The sequence below is a fragment of the Uloborus diversus genome, chromosome 2 (assembly GCF_026930045.1).
Source record: "Uloborus diversus isolate 005 chromosome 2, Udiv.v.3.1, whole genome shotgun sequence".
Lineage (NCBI taxonomy): Eukaryota > Metazoa > Arthropoda > Arachnida > Araneae > Uloboridae > Uloborus > Uloborus diversus.
In genome coordinates, this window is record NC_072732.1 from 167,530,629 (window position 1) to 167,547,210 (window position 16,582).

The 16,582-nt window shown below is 30.5% G+C and overlaps 1 protein-coding gene and 1 long non-coding RNA gene across 2 annotated transcripts in view; both read left to right on the forward strand.

Annotated features, from left to right (window-relative positions):
* Positions 1-13,240, forward strand: part of LOC129216134 (uncharacterized) — a 136,064-nt gene extending 122,824 nt beyond the window's left edge. The window contains exon 3 of the long non-coding RNA XR_008580172.1: positions 13,104-13,240. This is a non-coding gene — a long non-coding RNA (uncharacterized LOC129216134). The remainder of the gene's footprint in view (positions 1-13,103) is intronic.
* A 28-nt stretch (positions 13,241-13,268) lies between these two features.
* Positions 13,269-16,582, forward strand: part of LOC129216648 (puratrophin-1-like) — a 249,267-nt gene continuing 245,953 nt past the window's right edge. The window contains exon 1 of the mRNA XM_054850865.1: positions 13,269-13,362. Coding sequence (XP_054706840.1) covers positions 13,269-13,362 — 94 coding nt within the window. The remainder of the gene's footprint in view (positions 13,363-16,582) is intronic.

Genomic DNA, 16,582 nt, shown 5'->3' on the forward strand with positions numbered 1-16,582 from the left:
AATTTCTGCCTAAATTGGGAGACCAAAAGAAGGAACAAACATGTAACTAAGGACAAATTAAAACTGGAAATTTAAATTGGTTCCTCATATGCAAAAGTAATGATGATAATTCCACGAATTCTTTTGTTTAATTTTTTTCTCGCCTTTCAAGATTGCCTCGGATAATTCTTATAATATTCAGGTTAGTTAAAATGACCTGTTATACCTGGATTCTGAGACCTTACTGTGTCTTAAAGGTCAGGAAGTCATTTTCGCTACAGAAATTTAATTGAAGTGTTCTGGTCAAATCAACCGCTCTCCTCCCTATTTTTTTCCCATTATATATATTTTTTTTCTAGTAGTGGAAAACTCGGCTGATATCTTTCAGGTTTCTCGTAGGGGAAAAATGAAATAACTCCGCTGGGGTAACCCAAAATTTGAACGTTAAGTTTTGAAAAAAGAAATAAATAAATAGATAAAATAGACTTTAATCCTTGTCATAATTGAAAAAGTAGTAAAAAACGTCAGTTATGGTTGCTTTCATTAATTTTAATTTCCTCTAACTTGTTATTGGTTCAAAACTTTTATTTATGCATTTCTTGCATTTCAGGTCATGTTAATTTGAAAGCAGAATTGTCATCTAGATGTAAGCTCTTGGCCTGATAAATTAATCTGACGTAATGTTATGAATAAAATTAAACTTCTACGAACTTCGAAATACCTTTGAAAAACTACGAATTTTCTCGAGTGGAAAACTTAGCAATAAACTAGAGTTTTTAATGATTATTTAGTAATTTATTTTGAGTGTTGTGTCATACAAAAGAAGTCAACAACAGCCTTTTTCATCAGCCAGTAAACGAAAAATGAAACCTTGACCGTTGTCTGTGATGGAATGACTGAAAAATCATTGATTTTGTTGACGGATTCAATTTTCATAAGGATAGACCATTAAAGCATTTGCGCTTTAGTGATGAAGTTAGGGACAACTTCAGCAAAAAAAAAAAAAATTGAACGGTATTGGGCCAAACATATCGCACAATTTGAAGCAGGTTCAATGGATTGGGTTAGATGAAGCCAATCAAGTCTAATCAATTCTCATCTTTTAATCATCTTAAATTTGCACTTTTCTATGAAGTTTTTCTTCTACTGGTCTGTTTCTAATTCACTTGCATATCTAACTTAAATCCATCGATATTTTAATAATACCAGGCAGCAACAGTTAGTTAAAAATATACATATCTAACGCTTTATACGAAAAATAAGTATATTTCTAAAGAAAACATGGTACAGTGAACCATCATTAATCTGAACCTTGTTAAACCGGACTTCGCTTTATCCGGAAAACCATTTGATTTTCATACTGTATAAACAAAAGGTGAGTTCGCGAAATAATTGTATTTTTGTTGTCCGTATTTTGAAGTTTCGTAATTTTTTCTTATGCAGTTTTATGCTGCTTAACTCTTGCATTCAAGATACAATTTTTACTGTGTAAAGTAGTTTTTACGTACCTTGGCTCAATTGATAGGGTTTTTGTTTAATTCATACTTTCATTAATTATGATAACATGGATCCCTTCTTATTCTAAGTTACTAAGTTTCTACTATTTCATGCAATGTGATACCTCGGAATACAAATAATTCGGCTCAGTTCATGGCTACGATTTGTGCACGTGAAGCAATTTTACTTCACAACATTATTTCAAGCATATTTCTCTCTGATTGCTATCTGCTAAAATAGTTACAAACTAACCATTACTCAGACAGACTTTTGAATAAATACAAATGTCATAACAAAAGCCAAAAGGTTCACGACTGGCACAGAAAAGTACTAATTAAGAGATCAAGAGATTAATATAACTTTCAACTTGTTTAAAAGGATTTTTAACATCATTCATTATTTTCTTTGGTCTTTTTCTCCAAAACTTGTGTTGTGTCCTGAATTTTCTTTACAAACTTTGCGAGAATTATTATGGTGATAACGATACATGCAACATTAAAATTCTAAACATTTATTATCAACATGTTCAGTTTATTTATTTTTCGTTTCGTCTTCGGTTCAATTACGGACTTTTTAGATTGACTGAGCTCCAAACAAGGGCGAAATGCAGTCCCTGCCTTTACAAGTGCTGCATCCGAATCAACTTGCTTGTAATGTTGCCTTAATTTCTGCCTATTTGCTTTAAGACCTTTCTTGGTGAATCAGGAAGGTAGCAATCTATTGACTTAAGTATTGTCAGATTTTTGTTAATTTTGCTGCTAGATTTATTCCAGAAACCAAATTGGCTTTTGTTGAGGTTTCTAAATTTTTCAAAACAATTCCAGGTTAGGACCCTTTCCAGGTTTTACGAAGGTTACTGGTTATCGGCAAACTTACCTACTTTTGCCAAACATGTTACCAACCAAAAATAGGCACGTTAGCTGCCTATTATTTTCCAGAAACGTTTTAGAATTTTTTACAATATACGAACATTCAGTAAAACACCGCAAAAGTTTTGATTTAATCCTACATCTGCAATTATTTAATTATGTTTTGACTCTTCAATGGTGAGTACAAGGAGGATCATAGTGATTATTTCCTTTGCTAAGGTATTTTATTCGTTAATTATGTTTAAGAATTTTCGATCTTTAATATTTTTCGGTTTGTCAAAGCAACAGTGATACAAAACCACAACTTTTGTTCGTCTATATTTTACATTTAAACGAGCTGATGTGTGCATCGCATGACTTCCTTTTACTCCAATTTAATGTAATTTCCTCCATTATTGGCATTTTTATGTGATTCGAGCTATGCGACATACATATGCACATACGCAGATACGTACATACAGACGTCACGAGAAAACTCGTTGTAATTAGCTCGGGATTCGTCAAAATGGATATTTCGCGTGTCCATACGTTCTTAGGCACTTATCCACGTGTGGTCGAGTCGAAAATAAAAACCCAACAGTCATTCGGGGGTGAGCAAAATAGAAATTAAGGCCGATTTTTGAGTGAGAATTTTTTCGCCAATACAATGCTTCCTTTTTTGTAAAAGTAAGTACAATCAGACCTCGATATAGGATCACCCGCTTATAAGGTCACCCCGCATATAAGGTCATTTTTCTAAAGTCCCGGCTCACTAATTAGGAATCCTATGCCATGTATTATTGGATATATAGCCAGGTCATAATTCATTAATCGCTTACAAGATCACTTTTGTCAGATTTCTTTGAATGATTTCAGTGCCTAAGAGGTTCACTTCCAAGAATTCACCGCGATTTACGATCCTTAAAAAATGAAAAGTCGTTTTTCCTATTAACGGAGCATGTAGTGCACAGAATGCAGTAGCAAGTGAACATTACGACAGTGACTAAAATATGAAGCAGTAATGTGGGCACTCAGCGTGTACATATTGCACTTTTTTACCAGTTATGAGAAGCTGAAGAAATTTTCAGAAAATAATTAGAAACCATTGTGTTTAAATTAAAGAAAAAACACATTAGTTCTGTATTAATGACAATTTTAAGTAAGATAAGTTGCACATCAGTTGTTTGCTTGGGGATATTTGAATGCAGCTTTACTCTAAATGAAAGTTTTGAAAAATTATTTCAAAATTTCCTTTTGATTCCAAAAATTTAAATTGGTTTAAATCAATTTAACTGTAATAATCTAATTACTGATAGTTTTGAACGTATTAAATTTTGAAGTGATTTAATGAATTAAATGATTTTTTTCAATAAATATGTATGAATCGGTTATAAGGTCAACCCGCTTATAAGGTCAGTTTCGTGAAGTCCCGACGGTTGACCTTATATCGAGGTCCGACTAATAATTTCATTCTAAATAGATTTTTGTTTTACGTATTTCTCCATGTACCATAAACATAACTTTCATGGGTTTTTTTTTTTTTTTTTGCTTTTTCAACGTATGAAAGAAATATTTTTCATCAGAATAAGTTTCTTTTTCCCTTTAAAGTTCATCAACATTAAACAGAAGAGCAAACTAATAATTTTAAACGTTTTCAAAAACGCGTGTTTCTCAATTTTAAGCGTTTATACTACAGAACATACTAATTCATCTAATTTTTAAACCGGATTTAACAAACAGTTTTCTAACTTTTTACACATTTCAGGGTGGAACGAATTGTGTAATTGCAACTTTTGGTTGGAACGCTTGCTGGAGATAAAAATGCGTAAAATTAAATACAGAATAAAAGTAATCCAGAGTTGCGATTTATGTAGTTAAGTGATGAAATTACAGTATACTTTGTGACAAACTTCCTTGTAGCATTGCCCTGCTTTCAAAAGATAAACGATTTTCGTAACTGCATCACAATGCGAAAAAAATATAAAGTGAACATAATTTCTATGCTTCGTCTCTATGAAATTTTAAGCACGTGAAATTATGCTTGAACAGTGCACTTCAAAATGCTTTGTATTTATTTTGAATAAAATATCCTTTACTTGAAATATTTCCTACATAACTCATAGTTTTTTTTTAATAATTTAATGCTACATAATTCATCAATTATCTTTGAATTGTTGCTACATTCCATTTAGAGCTAACCAATATTTTCTGGTAAACGAAATAAAACAAATTAATATATATATATATATATATATATATATATATATATATATATATATATATATATATATATATATATATATATATATATATATATATATATATATATATATATATATATATATCTGTTTCTTGAAAATGCTCTTTACGTTTTAATAAATGTTGAAAACTCTGTATACGTTTTAATAAATTTTGAATAAAAATAGCATTTGATATTTTATTGCTACGTTTAAAAATAAGAACTAAAATTCAGTGAGAAACATGATTAAGTTTCATTTAGCCCTTTTTAAATGGAATATAGCACGAAAGTATGAAATCTTCTGTAGTTCGAAGTTTATTCTAGTTCATTATTATTACGTAAGGATGATTCCCAAAACGGGAGACTTTTTTAAAAATAAAATTTTGAAATAATATTATTAGCAAAAATTGTGAAAAGTGTGGAATTTGCTAATAAATATTTAAATTTTTACTTTCAAGATAGAATCATTTTTTCTTGAGTCATTTATCATTGGACAAATTGGAACTTAAATGAGATTATAAACAATACAATAATTGCAACACAATCTTGGTGGAGCATTTATGCATAATAAAGTTAGATGAAAATCATTAAAATAAAAACTTTTGAATTGAAAATTTATTATGAAAATTCCCATCCATTCTAATGACATAGGAAAATTCATGCTAATGACAAATTTAAACTTGAAGGGGAATACAAACCATATGATAATTGCAACATAAAATTTCTTAATGTGGCATTTAAAAATACTATAGTTGTGCGCAAATCAGTAAAATAAAAAATTTTAATTACATATTTCTGACATGCAATTGATGTATTCAACTAATGTTTAAATTTTGTTCCCAAATTTCCGCAATACTTTTGTTCGCACTCAAATCATAAACTGCTCAAATCTTAAATGACCTCCGTGCTAATGGCATTTCAGATTTTTCATTCTGTTGCTGTAAATGGTTTTTAATTGAAAAATGAGTAATATTTCAGTTCAAATAAAGAGTAATAACAAATCAAATATGTCTAAAGTTTCAAAAATTTAAGAGAGACTGCGAATTAAAAATCACCCTGAAACGAAACTTTTTTAAAACAACCGATAATATTTTCGTTCTTAGTAGTATTTAAGAAATTTTTGAATCCTACGAATAAATCAATATATCATTTTTTTAACTAAACCAATAAACTAATAATTAATTTTCGAATAGTCGCCGGTGCCGCCTTCTTTTAATATTATGTTTTGTTTCAAAAGTTGGGTACAACACAAAAGCACTAATGAACTGGATAAAAGAAGAAATTTTAGGAACGTTTTAAAAATTTAAAATTGCTTTAACGAAAATACAAAATAATTAGTCACAAATGAGTGCTTATCCAAACTGAGTTTATTTTAAACATTTATTTACTAACTAACTTCCATCCGATTGATTGGCTATATTAATTGTTTTTTACAAAATGTGGGGTAGTAATCGTATTTTTTATTCTGAGCAATAATTATTTTACTCGACATAACTGTTGATTTTACTGGATATCACTTCGTAAATAACAACTGTGTACAAAACAATTAAATTATGACATGATTCTGCAAAATTTTACTTTTTGCTTTTATTAATTACTTTTTGTTTGCTGCCGTAAAATTCATAGCCTTAAATCACTACTGATCTGACACATTTTTTTAAATTACCCCTTAATTGTTTTTGATCGGATCTAGTGACTTCATTATTTATTTACTTTCGCTTATAGGCATTTACGCACTGATTATGATCATATTTGAAAATTTATCACCGTATTAGGATTGTTAATAAAACATTTTTCCAATGAGGAGTTCTAAAAGGTTTTGTCTAAATATTCCTAATTATTTTCTTTCTATGTTTGCGGAGAATATGTGTTTACAAACTGCACAAAAACAGTAGCATTAGTAGCATCTCAATCGTTTTGGATAGAACATGAGTGGGTGATTTGTGTTGTTTCGAAAATGATAAACATTCTTCTTTTTCTACCAAACGGTTAGGAGGGAACGGGACATGTTGGATCAGTTTTCATTCTTTTTTCTGTAACTTGGTTAGTAAAAGTTATTCGTTCACCAACCGACGCTTATGTTATTGCTACGAATGTCAGCTAAAATTTAAAATCAATTAAAAGAAAACAATGACATATACGAAAATAATGAATGTTAATGCAACAGTCGACAAACCATGTTCCATCATGCCGCATTGTGAGACACTGTTTCAACATGACCGTAGCGGAGCATGTTCAAACAAAGCATGAGGTAATTTGGAACACAAAAAACAGGCATTCTTTCTTTTTAATAATCTATGTGTCTGTTGTTCGGTATAGAAAACATACATTCACCATTTCTTTAAATACAATAAAATTTCGTCGAATTTTCTTCTTTAATTTAAAAATGTGAGCTTTGATTTTTCAGCGATTTTCCTTTTGTCTTTTAATCTTTCTTTTTTTAAGCAATCGATTCAAATCAAGTTGATTTAAATCGATGAATTTTTAAAGCTCATATTATTTCAATGCACAATTTTAATTAAGACGAAATGAGGGAAGAGGCATAATAAACTCTTTCAACACGCCCCATGTTGGAAGGAATCCTGACAATTATGTTAGTTGTAAGTGAAAAAAAACACGAAAAGGTATCCTATATTCTGTTCTTTTTACTCTACTCTAAAAGCCTTAAGACTTTTTAATATTTTTTGCGAGAAGCATGGAGCAATCTTGAACCTACCTTACTCATACGTTTTCTTTCGCAACGACCATTTCTTTTCTGTCTCCATCAAATCCTTTCTCTTCACAACTGATGGAGAAGACCTTTTTATGGTCTGAGGAGAAAACGACTGTAACCCTGAATTCCGATAATGAGCATTGTGATGATTCATCCCGGATAATGATCGGTGCGCAGAAGGAACGACATCAAGTCCACTCGTCTGGCGGCCTTGTAGATGCCTTCGACCTTGGAGAAATTCATGCAGAAGGAAGGGAAGCTCTGGACAAAAATTATTATTCAAACGTTTGATTATTCTGAAGTGTTTATTATTTTCACTTAGTTTTAGTGACAAGGAAGCAAATTATTTAGTGAACTTTCCGGCCCTCTGACACGCCTCTTCTCTGCTTCCTGGAACCTATCGTATTACTTAATAAAACTGAACACTCGCAGAGTTTACTGATAATAAGATTCTTGTATAATAAGTTTAAAAACTTTTTTTCTGAAATAGATGCATAAACCCTTTTTTGCGTTGAAAAGCTTATTTGTTTATTTATTTTAGTTGATTTTTTTTCTTCATTTTAAGTTTATTATTGCTCAATCCATTTGAACGGGTGTGACATTTTAATGCATATATTTGCAACGGTCTCGCCCGAAACACGTAAAAAACCTTTTTATTACATTTTTTTAAAAGAAAGTTGATTTTTCATACAATGATACGTAGTGGTTTCTTTGGGGCTGTTCACAAATGATGTCGCCTTTTCTTTCAACATTTTGACCCCCTCTCCATTTTTTCACGAAGTGGCACACTTTATCCCCCTTCCCCTATAAAGCTATTTGTCACGTGTTACACTATTTTTTATTTACATATCCTAAAAAAATGCACGATGTCAAACTTATTTTTACCCTCTCACCTCCCCCTCTTCACAAACTGTCAATTTCATGACCCCAATCCCTTTTTCCTTCAGTGTGAACCATCATTTGTGAACAACACCTTATATATTCGATAAACGTGTATTATATTCGACTATATCGCAATTAAAAGTCAAACTTTAGTGTTATGGGAGCAGAAGTGTAAATGTATGCGTAAAAATATCTCAGTTATGCAAATCGATTGAGCATTATGCATTTATTTATTTCCTTACATTTATTCATTTATTTGAAATACAAGATATAGATAAAACAAATATTTTGACTCAGTAATTCGCAAAAAAAAAGACATAATTTCAAGAAAATATTGTAAAACTGTCATCCTTTCCATGATGACTTCAAATATACGTACGTTACCTTTTACATTTATCCTTACAATATTGAATTATGTCAATATAAATTTGCTTCGTCTCATACGCTTTTTTGAAAAACATCATTAATAATATTGAATTCAATTTTCCCCTGAACACAGAAAAACTATTTTAAACGTTTGCGTTTAATTATCATGCTCAGTATTTTTTTTCGAAAACTAGATAATTTATAAAAATTTTGGACGGCATTGCCTTCTAGTCTTGAATGTACAAAATTACTGTTGATGTAACACATGGTGGGGTTTTAACTTTTCAAGCAAAAGAATTTTGTTTTCAGCCCTTAAAAGAAATTTTTATCAGTCGTATAATGGAACTTTTCACTGCTACTCTTTGTGGAGTTTTCTACTCAGGTGGTTCTTTTTCAGCATCCAAACTTTTTTTCGTTCTATCATTTATTCTTCAAGATATTTGAAGCAGTTTGTATTACCACTAAAAAAAAGAACACAACAGCTCCTAACAAAAATATTAGTTTTAAAAATGGTGTATAGATCCCACAACGTTCTGTAAAATGTATGCAATAAGAGTAAATAATGTATGTAAAGCTTTTCAAGTATTTCAACAAACATTTTCAAATAGTTATAAGTTTATTTATGCAACATTCGAAAAATATTTATGCAATTTTATCTGGTGTATGATTTACACAAAAGATGGAAACTTGAAAATGTTTCATTTAATATTTATCAGAACGGGATATTTTTCACTTGAAATTGAAGTAGCTCGTTACATGATTATAAATGATTTGAGCATAATGATTTTAATACGTTTATCTCACGCAATAAACTTTCATTATTCCAAACATATGAAGAAGTTATGAGAACAAACTCATTGACATCTTTAAAAATAATCCAATATTGTTCAATCACTGCAATGAAGCTAGTAACGGATAATGTTTACAGTGTTTGTTCCATAAATTGTGGATTAATTCCTTTCTTTTAATTAAAGTAGAGAAGATATACTATTTTTTTACATACAATTCTACATGAAGCCAGCAGACCTTATTGATACTTCTCAGGATGGTGCGGGTTATCTTTGACAAATGGAAAAAAGAGGACAATGCGTCCTAATCCTTATTAAGTTGGTTGTATTGAAATAATGTTGCTAATGATAAGAATCTGCACTGAAACCGGACAACAGTTGACAGGATTAACTAATGAAAAAATTCATTGTCATTGAAAAGATCTCTGAGCACGACCCTCTGATTGTAATAAATGTCTTTAAGCTCTATTCCGCTGAGAACGGATGTGGACATTAGCATAGCAAAGTTCACAGCAGGTCTCTGGGCTAAGAAGGCGTGAAATGATACCAGATCTTATGGTTATTTGCAGATTTAATTGAGGCATGGCATGATGAGTTGTTATTTATGCAGATTGAATACGTTTGTGATATCGAGGGGTGGACGAAGGGCAATCTTCTGCTTCCTGTATTTTTAAATCCCCGAGTTGAAGTCTCGTGTCTTGGCGAACTTTTTTTTTTTTTTTGCTTTGCTCGATATCTAGTTGTGTGTTCAATTAAAGACACTCCGTTTGACACATATTATCTAAATAGGTCAATCAAATCTGATTTTGGATCAGAGGGTTTTCTACACATTTTGACTGTTCATATGTTTGTTTTGAATATGTCTTATTCGTGTCACATCGGCTATTTGTTTTCCCATGTGTAATCGAAGCGGTGTTTTTATTTGAAAATGCAAAATTGTGTCACTTACATTTTTAGGCTAATCTTTCTGGTTTAAAAGCGTTACCCTATATTTTTTTATCAATAAAGAATACTTAACATTGTATCAAAAGTTTTTCCACCCTCTAAGAAATGGGAGAATCTTCAAGTGTTTAGGTGTGAAAATACTTTCCTTCTACATGCCAATGAATTCGGTATTTTCTGTTATATTCTTATGGATATGGACCTTTATGTAAGTAAAATTGTTCAATACTTAACATTGTATCAAAAGTTTTTCCACCCTCAAAGAAATGGGAGAATCTTGACGTATTTAAGAGTGAAAATACTTTCCTACTATGTCAATGCATTCGGCGTTTTCAGTTATATTCTTAGGGGTATAGAATTTTATGCGAGTAAAATTGTTCATTTTTCCTCAAATGCAAATACTATAATTTTTTGTAGAGGTTTCTTTTGAAAACATTCATATTGAATGCATGAAATGAGCTTCTTGGTATCTTATAGAAAAATTGTGAATTCAAAATTATCTACATTAATTTTATCTTTTAAAAAATATTTCGTGCAAAATAAAATTTTTGTTACTTCCCTTACAATTTTTGTAACTTTAATTACAGCCCGGTATTCCCACAAATTATTTCCTGAGATTCTGTCTGATTAATAGAAACTGTAATTAAAAGTTCATTAAAATTACATTTCTGGTTTTTACTTTAAACTACCTGCGTGTAATTAACAGTTAAACTTTAAATAATGTTGCTTATTTTAATGTAACTAAAGGTGTTTTGTTGAGATACGTATGTAGTTAATGATACACGAAAGGAATATGTGGGTTGGAAAAGGATGTGAACCCGTGCTCTGAACCAAAATTATAGCTGAAAAAAATCCATTAAAAGAAATGGTTTTTAGAATGTTGTTTTAAATTATTTGTCCTTGCAGAAACATTCGGCCTTTTGATTCATTGGTATTGCAAAACATTACTTAACAGTGTAATCATTTCACAGTGCAAATCCTTTGATGTTAGTACCAGCTTCATTGGTAAAAGTGTCGAGATATTATTTACAAAACATGCTAGATTAGCTCGCGTAAACAACGTGTTACATCATACCTGTTATAGTAAAAATAATAATGTTTGGGTTAGTATGATTAATCTTTTCCCAAACATATGTGTAACTTCTTTGATACAAGTTGTCTATCGCGGGGAAACAATTTGAATGAAATGTTTTTAGATTAGAGCGAAATAATTAATTTTTTACTACAATCTTGCGTTTAAATGCATTGGAGCTTTAAAATATAGCTTTTATACAAGTAATAAAACTGTATCATTTGTATTTGAATAAATATCTTCACTTGTAATTCTACAGATATTTCCTATTATATAAATTATAGAAGATGCGTTCAAGATTTTTGACCTTTCCTTGCACAACTGTTGTTGCAATTGAAAATTTTGATTACTTCAAAGCTAGCATACAAATGTCATGTTGTTGACCGAAGACGAAAAACGATGAGTATACGTTTTTGAAATGTATTGTTAGAGTTTGGTAGTAAATTATAGAAAAGTATTAAAAATGCTGTGTAGATTTTCTTTTCTCCTCGTTATTTCAACTCTGAAGAATATCTTGAAGTTTTTTCTCAGTAGCGAAAAACTTGCAAACGAAGAATTATTTTTTAAACAAAATCAGTCTTAAATTCCAGACCGCTTTGTTCTTCTTTAACTATTACCATTCTACAATTTGTAGGTAGATAAACAAAATGTGAAGATATTGATATTTCATTTGTTTAACAAAGTAAGCAGTTTATTTCACATGAACTGAATCGCTGCTAATATCAAAACACTTTCGCTGAAAATGTCGTTATTTCAGCTGGCTGTAATGGGTGGCAGATACATCACAAATATTACACTGTGAGAAAAACCCTGAAAATGTATAGTAGTACTGGCATTCTGATTGCAAATAATTTTTACCGAAAAATCCAATTTTTATATTTTATGGTACAGAAAACTAAAAAGTTCAACCGACACTGCGATCGTTTATTTTGTCGACTTAGTTTGGTTTAAAACGTTCTCCGTATTTTAAGAAATATTCTTCACAGTAATAGGTACTTTAAAATTTTAGAGCGTATAAAGGGGAAATCATTAGGAGTTCCAAGCATTTTCATTCTGCAAATTTTGCTCGTTTACACTTTGACGTAATCAATTACTAAGGCTTATAAGCGGAGTTCCAACCTTATTGAACTGTTAATTGCAACGTAAACAAACACTGGACTTAAATACCGATAATTGATTTAATTCATCAGAGCTGAATGAGGAGTAGTAATTTCATGAAAACGATTGCTTTTGTACAAGAAAAACTAGTGTTATTATTTATCTATATTATATTGTACACTATGTAGTACCAAAACATTCAGCTCTATACTGTATGTAAATGTTGTGCACTACACGGTATAGCTATCGACTAGAATATGCAAAGCTATTCTTGTATCCCGTAAATGTCATAAAATTATATTAACGATTTTACTTAACTTCTTTAATGTGGGGTGATTTCCAGATGCTTGTTTTGTACTAGATGCATTTTACTTTATTTATTTGTTTATTTTCTTCTTTTTTTTCTATAAATTGGAACAGAAATTGCGTTAGTGCAATAAAACTTTAAATCTCCGCATGAAGTTATGATCATTTCACTGGAATTCTTCTACTCTTCTTTCTTTATTTTCATTAATCAATTTTTTTTTAATTTTAAAAATTGCCTCCACAAAGTTCAAAACGATAAATAATTTAGTCCATTAACAGAATTACTGTTTTCTCGTTACAGATGATAAATCAACCAACATTCTAACATTTTTTATTTAGTTCAAATACTTACGCAAATTTCTTTTCATCATAGGCCATCATCTTCAAGCTTAAAGACCGGAATCCAGCGTATTCCTGTCAACTTCTATTTTTGGCAACTGGGCGAAACCAGACTGAAAACTGTCAAGGGAGTCTCCAGTGTCTGGTGAATCCAAGTTCAACGCCAGTTCAGATAAATGACCAGGAATTCGCATTCGCCATGGATTGGATGCGGACCATCGAGCCCGACGTCATGATAAATGATGACCAATTGACAGCTGCGCTGCAGCACTTGCTCATTTCCGTCGAGAAAGGTAAAATGAGAACAACTACTTCTTTCTGTCTATATTATATATCCTTTAGTTACTCCTGAAAAATAATCAGATGAGGACACCACCTCACATCCTTGTACACTACGAAGCATTTTAAATTATGTAGAGGAAGGGGGGGGGGGTGCACATGTAAATATTTTTTTCGATTTTTTTTATTTTAAAACATATTATTAATTTATCAGCGTAAAAATGTCCCCATGATTGAATAATCTTCTTTTTGTGACAAGGGTTTTTTGAGATTTTTTTAAAAATATTTATATATGGTATTTAAAAAAAATATCTTCATTTGTTCACATGTGCTCCTGTAGAAGGGCATTTAATGAAAAGGTCTGAAGACACTATTCGTTGCTATTATTTGTGAAATTATTGAATAGTGAACTACTAGACTGCGTACAGAAGCACTGGTTGAATGATTTAAAAAGTTCACTGAGTTATTCTCATTAAGTCTAAAGCATAAAAATAAGTCATTAAAAGAGCTTGAGGCTATTAGAGGAATCGAGGGATAATAAAAATACGCTCAAATGATTCTACATGCACTTCCTCTGCATAGTGTTTGCATAAATGTAATAGATGAAAAGGAAGAAAATAACGCTTCCAAAAAGAATAAAATTGCCAAAATAATAAAATTACTTATGATTGTCTTTATTGTATACTAAAATACAATAAAGATAATTACGAAGAAAACAAAAGCAAAATAAGAAATGAATAAAATAAAGCAGCAAAGAAGAAAAAAAAGATTTTAAAAGACTAAAAATCAGTTTATATTTACTTGTAATATGCACAAATGCTTTCACTTAAACTTCCGAAAATGCATAACGCGGCACTTATAGAAAATTACGGTACCCTAGTTCGTCCAACATTTTTATGCATGTACATACCTTGGATATATCGCAGCACAACTCGCTTCTCTCTTCGGCACCTTTATTGAGAACCTCTGCTCTGCAATAACTCCCGTAAATAACATTTCCAAGAAAGAGACAACATCAAGATGCGAAAGAATTTATCTTCTGCATAGAAGAAAAAAGAAACTAATTAATAAAACGAGGGGAAAAAAAGAATTACTTAGATGTGAAAAATGTATCATTAGTAAAAAAAAATCATAATATAAAATAAATAAATAAATAAATAAAAATATAAATCAATTTGCCTTGTGAGTCGCTATCTACCAATGGTATCACAACATCGTACCAAACGACAATCGAATGAGAAAAGATAAGTCAAGTCAAAGTAAAATCAATGAACACAGTCTTAAGTTTTCAAAATATGTTCTTGCTTTATACTTAAATCGCAAAAGGGACTATAGAACTCTGTTGTGTAGTATCTTCAAACCTTCAAACTAAGTTGAATAACCTGTGATTTTTAATTTAAAAAAAGAATGATAATGACATGAAGTAAAACGCTTGCCTTTGAGTGAAACCGTATAATGAAAGCCAACTTTATTACAGCTCAAATTACAATATTTTTTGCAATTTGGGCCACACATAAGAAAGTTTATTTCCTCACTTAAAAAATTTACAAATAAGTCAAGCAAATGACATAAGAAGAAACTGAATGCTTTTCCAAGAAAGTAACAAAAAAATAAGTGAATACAAAAAAAAATGATGGTAGTGAAATGAATGAAAAGCAAAGCGGCAACAGTAAACAGAATAAAGCTACATAAAGGAAATAAAGTACAAATATTTGCTTGGGAAATCAGTACTTCATATAGATTTAATAATTAACAATCAGTTACGCATAGGAAGTATGCATTGTTTTTTCGACCTTAGCCTCCTTTTTCTCGTTATTACACATTCTCATTTGTCCTGAAATTAATTTTTAAGTGGAAAAAAGAATCTACATTTTGTCCCTATCATGAGAACTAATTTTCGCTTGATAATACTATTTTAAACGATTTTGTAACTTCAAACTGCACATGATTCTTAAAATGTCATTACAGTTAATTGTTCAAAGTTTTCCCGTCCATTACTCTTCGTAGTTGAAGGATGTTTAAACGATTATTTTGCAATTGCTTTGTACTTAAGAACAAAATGCTCCTGCTATTTGCACTATGTTGTACTTTAAATTGAACACGTTTGCTTTGAACGTGATCAATATAAGTTTTAATTTAAACAAACTTGTAATGATCCTTTTAATAGTGATATTAGTTGGACGAAAACATATTTTATACATAGAAAATTAAGGTTTGTTTCATTAACAAACGTTCTCTGCCATGAAAATACTTTTGAAACAGGCACTTAAAAGTGTTCTTTTTTAATGTTATTGAATATTTTCGGGACTGTGAGTGCTTCCGTTCATAAAAATTGTAATGAACTTTTAAACTAAAATGTATGGATACTCAAACTTTTAATGCAACCATTGCTGTAAGTTTTAAATGCATTTTAGTTCTGTTGTAACGAAGCTCGTTGAATAACAGTTGCTGAAAGTAACTTTTTTCGTCGACGAAGCAAAATACCTATAAAACATCTTATTTTATCCTTTTGAATCATGGGTTGTGAGTGCTAATTGTGTTTTTCATGTTATAACTCGAATTCAGCCATCTTTAGTATTATATTTTTATTGATCATTGAGATTAGCTATATTACTTTTATTTGGACTTGGTGGGATAATTTATCATTCCTAACAAAAAGAAGTGTAAAAATATATTCATTTCTTTTTTCGATCCGAAACTTACTTTTGTTGGATTTTAGTCGAATGTTACTAAGCTTGTAGTATTAGGATTTCAAATTTCTGTTGTCAAATGGTATTTTTTATTTCTTTCTAAATTAATTCGTACTTGTGCCTCACTTGTCTGAGTTGCAAAATGTTCAACCTTGATACTTTGTGAGCTTATTCAGTTACAAGAATGATTTTTATAAATTCGTTGCAATATAATAATCAAATGACGTACTGATGTAAATGAAAAAAAAAGTAAGTAAATCTGCTGAAAATAAAGAATCGCAGTTGAATCTTAATTTTCAATTTCTATCTATCCAGCTTAAGAAATTGAGCTTCATTTATGGCTTGTTCGAAAAAGTGTTAGTTCTTGTTCTAATCTAAGTTTCAATTCCGGGTTCGGAGGTAGATCAATAATTCTAGACTTTAAATTAAAGCGACTCGAAGAAAACTAACATTTTTATAGAAGACTATCTACATATTTACACTGGTGATTAAACCAAAACGTGTATTCTCTACGTAGCGAAATACTCGCTTACAAAGAGCTTAC